This window comes from Vulpes vulpes, chromosome 10 (genome assembly GCF_048418805.1).
Source record: "Vulpes vulpes isolate BD-2025 chromosome 10, VulVul3, whole genome shotgun sequence".
Classification (NCBI taxonomy): domain Eukaryota; kingdom Metazoa; phylum Chordata; class Mammalia; order Carnivora; family Canidae; genus Vulpes; species Vulpes vulpes.
This window is the reverse complement of record NC_132789.1, coordinates 38,143,641-38,155,680: the sequence shown is the minus strand read 5'-3', so window position 1 is coordinate 38,155,680 and position 12,040 is coordinate 38,143,641. Positions and strand designations below refer to the sequence as shown.

Below are 12,040 nucleotides of genomic sequence, written 5' to 3'. Positions count from 1 at the left end.
CTTTCCTGTGAAGTGTGTATTTCTTCACTCATAAAATATCTGTTGAAGGTTGGATTGTGGGTGGCATGGGGCTGGGTTCTTGAGGTCAACGGAACATTTAGGGCCCCACCTCTTGGAAGTTGCCATTCAGTAGGGAACTCAGATTTTGAACCACATGCCTTTTTATGACAGAGAGGTACAGGGTGCTTTGGAAGACTCACTCTGGTGACTCAAGAAAAGGCTTCTTTGAGGAGCTGAAGCTTGAGCCAAGGCCTGACAGATGAACAGGAGTCAATGACATAACCTGGTGGGATGGATATAGGATGGGGTTAAGGGAGAAGGGAGAACAAAGAGCATATATGGAAACCCTGAAATGGAAAAGAGTATGGCACATCCAAGCCAAAGACAGGCCAGTTTACTTGGAAGGAGAAAAGAGGGAACAGAGTGACCAGAGATGGGTCTCAAGGGGAGGTAAGTGTAGCTGGTTGCCTCCATCCCTCCCAACTTGTCTCCAGTCTGTATGTCCAAAGCAAGCACACCACACCCCTAAGTCACTGCAATGATGTTCACTCATTCCTCCTCTTGGGGCCAGGAATCCTCCAATGTCAGTGCCCTTGCCCTTCCCTCCAGCTAAACTAAAACCCTGTGTGTGGTTTCCAGAGGAGAATGAAACTTTCTCAAGATTTAGTCACAAGGCATACCCCAAAGCACATTCCTTTTGTTTCAATAAAAGACTTTAAGGGCTCAGACACCCCCTCTTTTGTTATCTGCTGAGACTCTAAAACAAAAGGAGGCTGAAAGACTGACTGTCTAGAAGATATTTCATGGTGACCAGCCTGTCAATTAAAAGTGGGCTGTCTCCCAGGGGTTGTGTGGAGTCCACATTTGGACCTGGGTGCTGTGAGTGTCCTGGTGTTGTTGGGTCATGGGAATGAGTGTTTAGGGCGTTGACTCTGCATCACAAGTCTTGTTTCTCTGTCCCCTCCCAGCTATCCTTCCAGGGTCTCATTCTGGGGCCCTGCCCCAACCTGCCACCTTGAGGAAAGCCCTCTTCACATCCTTGTTCCGGAGGCTGTAGATGATGGGGTTGAGGAAAGCAGAGACAACATTGTAGAACAGTGCCAATTTCTTGTCCTCTTCCAGGGAGGCCTCAGAGCCAGGCTTCATATACATGACCATGGCTGGCACACAGAACATGGTGACCACAATGATATGAGAGGCACAAGTGGAGAAGGCCTTCAGTCGCCCCTGGGCTGAATGGATCCTCAAGATGGCAATGAAGATGTTGACATAAATGACAAGGATGAGGGAGAGTGGGACCAGGATGACACTAAAGCCGAGAATGAAGTCTACCCAGTCATTGACTGATGTGTCTGCACAAGCTAGCTTTAAGACTGCAGGGACTTCACAAAAGAAGTGGTTGATCTTGTTGGGACCACAGTATGGCAGACACATGGCAAAGACAGTGTAGATAAGAGCAGAGATTATGCCCATGAGTCCACAGAAAATGACCATTACCCCACATAGCCACGGGCTCATGATGACCTTGTATCTGAGGGGGTGGCAGATGGCTACATACCTGTCTATAGACATCATGGCAAAGAGCCATGACTCAGTGATGCCTAGCACCAAGAAAATGTACATTTGGGCCACACAGCTGGCAAAAGAGATGGTTTTCTTCTGGCTGGCTAAATGTGCCAACATTTGGGGCACAGTTGTAGTGGTGTAGCCCAGATCCAATATGGAAAGGATGCCAATAAAGAAGTACATGGGTGTGTGGAGGTGTGAGTCCAGGCAGATGAGGATGGTGATTAAGCTGTTGCCCAGAATAATCAACAGGTAGGTCATCAGGAAGACTGTGAAGAGCAGAGGAGTGGTCCTGGGATTGAAGGAGAAGCCTAGAAGGATGAATTCAGTCACAGAGGACTGGTTAAATTCTTGCATCATGTTCTCCTAAATGAAAAGGAAAGACAGCAATTCAGAGAACTAGCTAAGCTATGCACCAGGGTGAGGGTTACTGATGGGGTTGGAGTAGCAGTGGTCAGTGTCCAGTTATGATGAGACACCACAATCCCCTCAACATGACAGCTTATTTTACCTCCTCTTGGACACTGACACTACTCTCAGGAAATCTGTGAAGAGGAAAGGGCTTCCACATCTGGTCCAGGCTCTGCCTCTGACCACCCACCAGTAATTACCCATTTCAGCCTCAGATTCCTCGGCTGTGAAATGAAAGCATTGGACTAGCTGATCTCTACTTCCCCTTAGCAACTCCTTCTCCTCAGTAAGGCAGTCAGGCATTTAGAGATAAATATTGCCATACAGCCTGTATGCAATTTGGCAACTTACAGTGAGAGAACTTACTTGGTCCTGTTGATGACATCAATTTATTTTCCACTTTATTTTTACCTTCAGTCAGCCCCAGGCCAGGCCATCTCTCTGACTACTTACTGGCCCCCTCTCAGGCTATGATGCATTAGAAGGAACACTGAGTTCTAAGTCTTGTCTCTATAATTTACTGAATGAAGGACCTTGAACAAGGCCTTTACTCAACCCCCATACCCCTTTGAGACTACTTCCTTGAGTTCAACATGAGATTAATTATCTCTTTGCTACAAGTTTGCTGCAAGAATATGTGGGGCCTACTTCTCCTGCCTGTGTCTCTGCCTCTCTCGCTCTCTCTCTCTCTCAGTCTCTCATGAATAAATAAATAAAATCTTAAAAAAAAGAATATGATATCTATGATATATGATATCAGGGAATAATATTTTGGCATGAAAAGCTTCACACAGAAGGCCAACCGTAGGATAGGTGCCTAGTATAGCTGCATTTCTGGATGGCTTTCCAGATACAAGATGAGATTCAGGTCCAAGCTACACAAGCAAACTTCCGTAGAAGTACCCCACCATACTTAAAGCCTGTAATCAATTTTCACTCTCCCAGATGCCCATTCTTTGCTGCTTCTCCCCATAACAGCCAGTATTTCATTCTTTCTTTTAGCTTCTTACCAGCTCTCAGCTTTTCCTCAACTTAACCTCCCTGAAGCGGAGATTCTTTGGGGAGAACAGGGAAAGGACAGCCTCACTGAAGAGATGACATGTGCATCATAAGTACTAAGGGAATGGAAGCGATCTTGATGCTGTCCGTATTTTCCTTCTCCTGGTGCCAATTTATCTGATCCAACCTACTTGTTCTCCAATCTTCTTGCTCTCCTTAGGAGCATCATGAATGAATCTGCACAAGAACTTGTGTCTACACTAAATACATCAGATTGTTTCTTGACTTTGGCCAAAAGACTGCACACACTTTGAACCCCCTACATGCTAGGCATGTTTCCAAAACCTTCAGAGACATTATCCAATAGCTGTCAGGTAACTGGAAAATAACTTTTTAAAAAATTAAATCCCTACCTTTCACCAAAGTATCCTTGTAAGTCACATTCTTTCCCCAGGGGGAAGGAGCATGGGGTTTAGAGACAGTGGGCTCTGCTTGAATCCTAGCTCTGGCTTTGCTTGCTACATGACCTTGGGCTGCTAGCTAATTTCCTAAGACTCAGTTCCCTGACTTTAAAATTAGAAATAAAAATATCTACCTTGCAAGCCACATTCTTCTGGAGAGGAAGTTTTACAAGGACCCAAGGTAGGAATACCCTACCTTGGGGCCAAAAGTGGGAAAATTTCTACTTTTAATTCTACTTTTTTTTCCATTTCTACTTTTAATTTTTCACATACAGCTGATGGAAGGTCTGACTCTTTAATAGTCTTATGTTAAAGACTGGTTTAAAAGTCTTATGTTTAACCTGGTTGATCTATGCAAGGAGGCTGAGGACAACTGGAATGAGCAAACTGTGCCCAAGGATGCTATACCATAACCAGGATCTTGGGGCAAAAACTCAAGCTCCTTGAACCCCTGGTTCTCCATCATCCTTCCCTTGACTCTCTTGGGGGTAAAACATTTTTTTTCCTGGGAAAAAATTGCCTGACTCTCGGGGATTATAACCAGAAACTCCATGTGAGGGAGAACAAAGAGAGATATCATTATCTACCAAGTCTGGCCTCTGTGTCTCTATTTGGGCTAAAAATATAGAATTTGTCTTTTGAGCTGTAGCTTACTATATATCTTGACATTCATTCTCTCTTTGAAACTAATGATGACTCTGTGAGATGTATAGGTTAGGGATCATTGTCTCCACTTCACAGATGAGAAACCAAGGCTCAGAGATGGAGTATATGGGAGAAATGGAGTATCACTCATTCTGAAGCAGCAATAAGGTTTTCTATGCACAGCAAAACCATAGCTAACCAGAACTCAACTAATACGAGTCCTCAATTTACTTAAATGTTTTCTGTTTTTGATTCTTAGAGAAAGGCACATCTAAGGGAAAAGATTTTTTAGTTAGGCTTAATTTAACTATATGACATATAGGTATATATGAAGACATGTACACACACATGTACACACACACACAGAGTAATTGATGACATCTCTGAGGTGAACAAAGTCATACCAGTCAAAAACTTGGGAAAATCTCCTCAGCTCCCTTCCCATCCCCCACATCCCATCTGGCTCCAGGTTCCACTGCTGCCACCTTCAAAATGCCTTTCACACCCACCTGTCCCTCTCCAATCCCACTGCCACAGTCTGGTTCAGACAGTTGGATCCTCTTTCTCACCTGGTTTCATCTCCATCCTCCAGCTGGGTCCTTGCTCTGCACCAGTGCTCTTTCTAAAATAAAACTCTGAGTGGGACACTCTTTCCATCCTTCAGTGGCTCCCTTATCTATAGGGAAAAGTCTAAGGGATTTAGACCAAGAGCCTGGCTTCACTCCTTGAGAGAAGTCTCAGTTTTGACCCCCTTTGACCAGGGGTCAAGGTAGGTTGGTGGGCTGACACTTCAGAAGGATCTTTGACCACTGCAAGGGCTGAAATAGAAAGCATCCCAGGGCCCAAGATGCCATGTGCAGAGAGGAGACACAAGAAGGAGACAGATCCCAGGTCATAGTGGGAGCTTGTCCCAGAGTTCAGACAAGGACCCAGAACTCCTGGCTACTAGCTGCTCAGCATTTTGGCCTCTGAGATAGCTCAAGATGAGACCAAGATAACTGGGATTTGCTTCCCTGTGCTCAATGTTAGGGTTTCCCACTATACCTTCCTTACTTAATACTGCCCCCAGCGCATAGTAAGACCAAGTAACTGCTTGCTGAATGATCTACGGACCACTTGAGACCCTGGGAACCAGAAAAAAGGAGATTATAGGGGCACCTGTTTGGATCAGTCAATTAAGCATCTGCCTTTGGCTCAGGTCATGATCTCAGGTCCTGGGATCGAGCCCCATGTCATTGTCAGGCTCCCTGCTCAGTAAGGAGTCTGTTTCTCTTTCCTCTCCCTCTGCCTCTCCCATCTACTTATATTCTCTCTCTCTCTCTCTCTCTCTCATAAATAGAATCTTTTTTAAAAGAGAGATTACAGACATTGTGTCTGTCCCTACACTTTCCCTTCTGGCTTATCATAAATCTGGAGGAAAGCACCTCTATCTGGTCTGGAGGTCATTTTTCTTGGGAAAAATCAGGGCACAAATAGGTTGAGGGAAAAAAATTGAGAGAGCTGGCACCAAATATTATGAATCTCTATTATTCCTCTCAACTCTTGTCCTAGCCAATAAATAATAATAATAAAACATTATTTTAAATTCTATAATAATGTAATAATTCATGTAATACTTATAACTATTTAATAACTTAATATAACAAAATATTGTTGTTTTAACAACTCCCTATGGGCCAGACCCTGTAACGCATCCTTTACACACAGTGTAATTAGGGTCATAGCTGAAAGGTTTAATAATAAATATGGGCACCCTCCGAGCAGAACACACACCTGCCATAGGAAACAGGAAAAGCTGTACCAGAATGTGCACGAGCTGGGCAAGAGCCCTGCAAGTAGCCACCCTATCAGTGGGTGTTACTGTTGTGCCCATTTTACAGGTGAGGAGAGCAGAGACACAGCTTGCACAGGGTCACAGCTATAGCTGACTCTAGAGCCTGGGCTCATAACCACCAGGTTATGCTGCCTCTCTGAGCATCTCTAACAAGAATGTAGTTGGATTGACCCACCTGGAAAAAGCTCCTTCTGTTTTCTTCCCACCACCTACTCTCTCACCTGCTCTCTCTCGTCTTCTGCCTCCTGCAAGGTAGAAGCTGACATGAGAGGGAACGAGAAGAGCAGGAATCATGGCCAAAAAGCAGGGGAAGTGAAGCTGGGACAGGCAGCCCTCCAAGCCAAGCAGATGCAGGGAGGCAACAACTCCAGCCATGCTCCTAAGGCAGCTGCTGGCTGCAACACACAGCAGCAACACAGCCATATGTCCCCTCTGCTCTCCTCATGCTCCCTGTCCTCCCAGCAAGCTACACAAGGGGAGGGCACATCCTGATGGGAGGTCAGAGGCAGGTGCCACACTGCCTTCCCCACATAGGAAGCTGTACCAGAATGTGCACGAGCTGAGCAAGAGGCCTGCAGGTAGCCACCCTGCTAGGGTGGCTCCTCCTCCCGTTGCATCCAGCAGCCCCAGCAAGGGCTGAAAGACAGCAGTGCTTGTGGGGCACAAGGATAACCAGGATGTGCTCTGAGGGCCTGGCATCTGCTGCACCAGGGGATTGCTGATATGAGCCATGGGAACCTAAGTGGGATCCAGAGAATCCTGGGGAATGGAAGACAAAGCAGGTGTAAAGAGGGGTCTGAAGTGGCAGCTCCCCATCTAAGGGCAGCAAGGATGAACTAGGACACAGACCAGAGACCCAGAAGCAGACCAGGAAGGATCAGTGTACACAGATGGACAGGCAAGGAGACAGAGGACCAAGATGGCAGGAAAGAGTATGACTACACTGGAAAGGGATGAAAAGTGAAGACAGATCTGCAGGTCAGAGAGGATCCTGGTAGCTGGGATGGGGAGGCTTCCACTCACCCCCTCTTGTCAGAGCACACTGAACATGGATGCCAAAAACATACAACCTCCCAAGCATCGAAGGCAGATGCTGCCTTCAGATTAAGACCCTGACCCAGCCCATAGCACTCCCAACCTTGGTCTTCCCCTCCCAGCCAAGGAGGGCAATCCCAGTCCTGCTGATATCCTGTGTCTAGGTGATGGGTGATTAACCAAATCTTGGCACTTGAGGTGATCTTGGATAATCTAATCCCTGCCAGGAACCCATGTTCTCTGCAGCTTCCCTGGCAAAGGATGCTCCCACTCCTGTTCACATACTCCCAAGGACAGGAGGCTCACTATCTCTCCAGGCAATTTAGGTAGCCTTGACTGCCCTTCATAAAAATCCATTCTTGTACTGAACTAAAAGCAAGCACTTCTGACACTAATGTTGTGTTCTCTAAAATATCTCTTTGCCTCTCCACCCTCCTGCTTCCAACCACACCCCCCTCCTCCAGAATTTTCAGTCTGTGTTACAATGCACAAGCCCTTACCTGCCTTGCCTTTCCTTAGGAGGAGAGTCTGTGGGGCTGTCTGGGCTGCTCTCCTTGCTCTTGATAAGCGCTCATGCTCTATCAGCCCATTTTACCCAAGCTGACGCTCTGTGCCATCCCCTACATCTCCAATGTCGGGCGGTACCCCCAGCAGAGCCTTCACACTGACAGCACAGGGAGGGCCCTGCCCTTCCGCTCAGCACCTAAGGGCTCCAGTGAATAGCCTCTAGGGAAGCAACTGGTGCACTGATGAAGACCCAGGGATTTGTATTCAGATATGGTCACTGTGGCCTGGCAGAGCCACAAAGCTTCCCAGAGCCTCAGTCTCCTCTCTGTAAAATGCAGCTGTGATCTCTATATAATAATAATACTTGCTATTAGATTTTGTTTTGGGTTTGTGTGTGTGTGTGTGTGTGTGTGTGTGTGTGTGTGTGATTATGGGCCAGACATTTGATATCTTTGCAGTATTATTATCACCACTTGACAAATATACAAAAGGAAACCCAGAGCTTTAAGGAGCCTGTGCGGCACTAGGATTCTGAACATAGTTTTGTCTGACGATACAGGCTGTGCTCCTAACCAGTGCTGAGCCCAATGTCCTGATTGGGCACAAGGCAGACCAGAGGCAGGGAGCCATGTGTCGCCTCGGGGGAGACAGAGTCTCATGTGGAGTGGAAGGTGGTTGGCTAATGCACTCTAGACCCAAGAGTAGCACTTTTGAGGGCAATCAGGCTCTTTAGGGGCCTCCTGCCAGATACACATTCTAATGGGGACAGGGAAGGAAAGGGGTTAGGGGCCAGCATTTATTTTTTAATTTTTTTATAAATTTATTTTTATTGGTTTCAATTTGCCAACATATAGAATAACACCCAGTGCTCATCCCGTCAAGTGCCCACCTCAGTGCCTGTCACCCAGTCACCCCAACCCCCGCCCACATCCACTTCCACCACCCCTAGTTCATATCCCAGAGTTAGGAGTCTTCATGTTCTGTCTCCCTTTCTGATATTTCCTACCCATTTCTTCTCCCTTCCCTTCTATTCTCTTATTAAACTCAACACCAAAGAAACAAACAATCTAATCATGAAATGGGCAAAAGACATGAACAGAAATCTCACAGAGGAAGACATAGACATGGCCAACATGCACATGAGAAAATGCTCTGCATCACTTGCCATCAGGGAAATACAAATCAAAACCACAATGAGATACCACCTCACACCAGTGAGAATGGGAAAAATTAACAAGGCAGGAAACCACAAATGTTGGAGAGGATGCAGAGAAAAGGGAACCCTCTTACACTGTTGGTGGGAATGTGAACTGGTGCAGCCACTCTGGAAAACTGTGTGGAGGTTCCTCAAAGAGTTAAAAAAAGACCTGCCCTACGACCCAGCAATTGCACTGTTGGGGATTTACCCCAAAGATACAGATGCCATGAAACGCCGGGACACCTGCACCCTGATGTTTCTAGCAGCAATGTCCACAATAGCCAAACTGTGGAAGGAGCCTTGGTGTCCATCGAAAGATGAATGGATAAAGAAGATGTGGTTTATGTACACAAAGGAATATTACTCAGCCATTAGAAACGACAAATACCCACCATTTGCTTCAACGTGGATGGACCTGGAGGGTATTATGCTAAGTGAAGTAATTCAATCGGAGAAGGACAAACATTATATGTTCTCATTCATTTGGGGAATATAAATAATAGTGAAAGGGAATATAAGGGAAGGGAGAAGAAATGTGTGGGAAATATCAGAAAGGGAGACAGAACATAAAGACTCCTAACTCTGGGAAACGAACTAGGGGTGGTGGAAGGGGAGGAGGGCGGGGGGTGGGGGTGAATGGGTGACGGGCATTGAGGGGGGCACTTGACGGGATGAGCACTGGGTGTTATTCTGTACGTTGGCAAATTGAACACCAATTAAAAAAATTTATTATAAAAAACTCTTCTGCTGGGTGTAGGATCTATTTGCTGTTTTTTATGTAGCTCCTTTAGGTGTAAGATTAGCTTTTGTATTTGAGTTCTTTCCAGTTTTTGGATGGATGCTTGTATTGTGATGTATTCCCCCCTCAGGACTCCTTTTGCTGTATCCCAAAGATTTTGAAGGGTTGTATCTTCATTCTCATTAGTTTCCATGAATCTTTTTAATTCTTTCTTAATTTCCTGGTTGACCCTTTCATCTTTTAGCAGGATGGTCCTTAACCTCCACGTGTTTGAAGTCCTTCCAAATTTCTGTTGTGATTTAGTTCTGATTTCAAGGCATTATGGTCTGAGAATACACAGGGGATGATCCTAATCTCTTGGTATCGGTTCAGACCTGATCTGGTATTCGGTTCAGACCCAGTATGTGGTCTATTCTGGAGAAAGTTCCATGTGCACTTGAGAAGAATGTGTATTCAGTTGTGTTTGGATATAAAGTTCTGTAGATATCTGTGAAATCCATCTGGACCAGTGTATCATTTAAAGCTCTTGTTTCTTTGGAGATGTTGTGCTTAGAAGATCTGTAGATTGTAGAAAGCTCAAGTCACCAAGTATAAGTGTATTATTATCTAAGTATGTCTTAACTTTGGTTATTAATTGATTGATATATTTGGCAGCTCCTACATTCGGGGCAAATATATTGATGATTATTAAGTCCTCTTGTTGGATAGATCCTTTACGTATGATATAGTGTCCCTCTTCATCTCTCACTACAGTCTTCGGGGTAAATTTTAGTGTATCTGATATGAGGATGGCTACCCCTGCTTTCTTTTGAGGACCATTTGAATGGTAAATGGTTCTCCAACCTTTTATTTTCAGGCTGTTGATGTCCTTCGGTCTAAAATGATTCTCTTGTAGACAGCAAATAGATGGGTCCTGTTTTTTTATCCAGTCTGAAACCCTGCGCCTTTTGATGGGGTCATTAAGCCTATTCACGTTCAGAGTTACTGTTGAAAGATATGAGTTTAGTGTCATCATGATGCCTATTCAGTCCCTGTTTTTATGAATTGTTCCTTTGGGCTTCTTCTTAAAGATGAATTTTAAGAGTACCCCTTAGAAGGGAGAAGAAATGTGTGGGAAATATCCGAAAGGGAGACAGAACATAAAGACTCCTAACTCTTGGAAACGAACTAGGGGTGGTGGAAGGGGAGGAGGGCGGAGGTGGGGGTGAATGGGTGACAGGCACTGAGGGGGCACTTGACGGGATGAGCACTGGGTGTTATTCTGTATGTTGGTAAATTGAACACCAATAAAAAGTAAATTTATTATAAAAAAATAAACTCACATCTGGCAGACATTAAAAAAAAAGAGTACCCCTTAAAATTTCTTGCAGAGCTGGTTTGGTGGTCACATATTCTTTCAGTTCCTGCTTGTCTTGGAAGCTCTTTATCTCTCCTTCTATTCTGAATGAAAGCCTTGCTGGATAAAGTATTCTTGGTTGCATATTTTTCTCATTAGGACACTGAATATATCCTGCCAGCCCTTTCTGGTCTGTCAGGTCTCCGTGGAGAGGTCTGCTGTTAATCTGGTATTTCTCCCCATAAAAGTTAGAGATTTCTTGTCTCTTGCTGCTTTAAGGATATTCTCTTTATCTTTGGAATTTGCAAGCTTCACTATTAAATGTCGAGGTGTTGAACGGTTTTTATTGATTTTACGGGGGGATTTTTCTATTTCCTGGATCTGAATGCCTGTTTCACTTCCCAGATTAGGAAAGTTTTCAGCTATGATTTGTTCAAATACATATTCTGGCCCTCTGGCCCTTTCAGCGCCCTCGGGAACCCCAATTAAAGGTAGGTTTTTCTTCCTCAGGCTGTCAGTTATTTCCCTTAATCTATCCTCATGATCTTTTGTTTGTCTCTTTATCCTCAGTTTCCCTGTTTGCTATCAACTTGTCTTCTATGTCACTCATTTGTTCTTCCACCTCGTTCATCCTCATCGTTAAAACCTCTAGTTCAGATTGCATCTCATTTAATTGATTTTTAATTTCTGCCTGATTGGATCTAAATTCTGCAGTCATGAAGTCTCTTGAGTCCTTTATGCTTTTTTCTAGAGCCACCAGTAGCTGTATAATAGTGCTTCTGAATTGGCTTTCTGACATTGAATTGTAATCCAAATTTTGTAACTCTGTGGGAGAGAGGACTGTTTCTGATTTTTTCTTTTGGGGTGAGGTTTTCCTTCTAGTCATTTTGCTTAGTGCAGAGTGGCCAAAAACAAGTTGTATTGGGAAAAGGAGAAAAAGAGAGGAGAGAAAGAAGAAAAGAAAAAGGAAAAAAGAAAAAAGAAAAAGAAGAAAAAAAAGAGAAGAAAAGAAAAAAAGAAAGAAAAGGGGGGGAAGCAAACAAATAAAAAAAAATAACAAGAGTGAGTATCCTCTGATTCTGTATACTGTAAATCCTTCAACTTCCCCTGGAACTTTCCAGTGCTGCTTGGCCAATAATTTGTTTTTCCCCTGTGGGTCTAGCTGGTCTTCTGTGGGAGGGGCCTGTTGCGCTGATTTTCAGGTGTTAGCACTTGGGGGAGCTGCTCTGCCCCCTGCCTGGTGTAGGGATATGTGAGTAATGTTTATCCTGTTTATCCAGTGAGGCCAGTGTGAGACTCAGTGGGGTTT

At 44.7% G+C, this 12,040-nt stretch overlaps 1 protein-coding gene across 1 annotated transcript; it reads right to left on the bottom strand.

Annotated features, from left to right (window-relative positions):
• Positions 1-984: 984 nt before the first annotated feature.
• Positions 985-1,926, bottom strand: LOC112908213 (olfactory receptor 2A12-like). The gene has a single exon (XM_025983666.2). The coding sequence runs from the start codon at positions 1,924-1,926 to the stop codon at positions 985-987; it is 942 nt and encodes a 313-aa protein (XP_025839451.2).
• Between the last annotated feature and the right edge of the window lie 10,114 nt (positions 1,927-12,040).

Bases quoted from the DNA above. Each gene is read 5' to 3' on its own strand.
- LOC112908213 (XM_025983666.2), bottom strand. From the start codon at position 1,926: ATGATGCAAGAATTTAACCAGTCCTCTGTGACTGAATTCATCCTTCTA.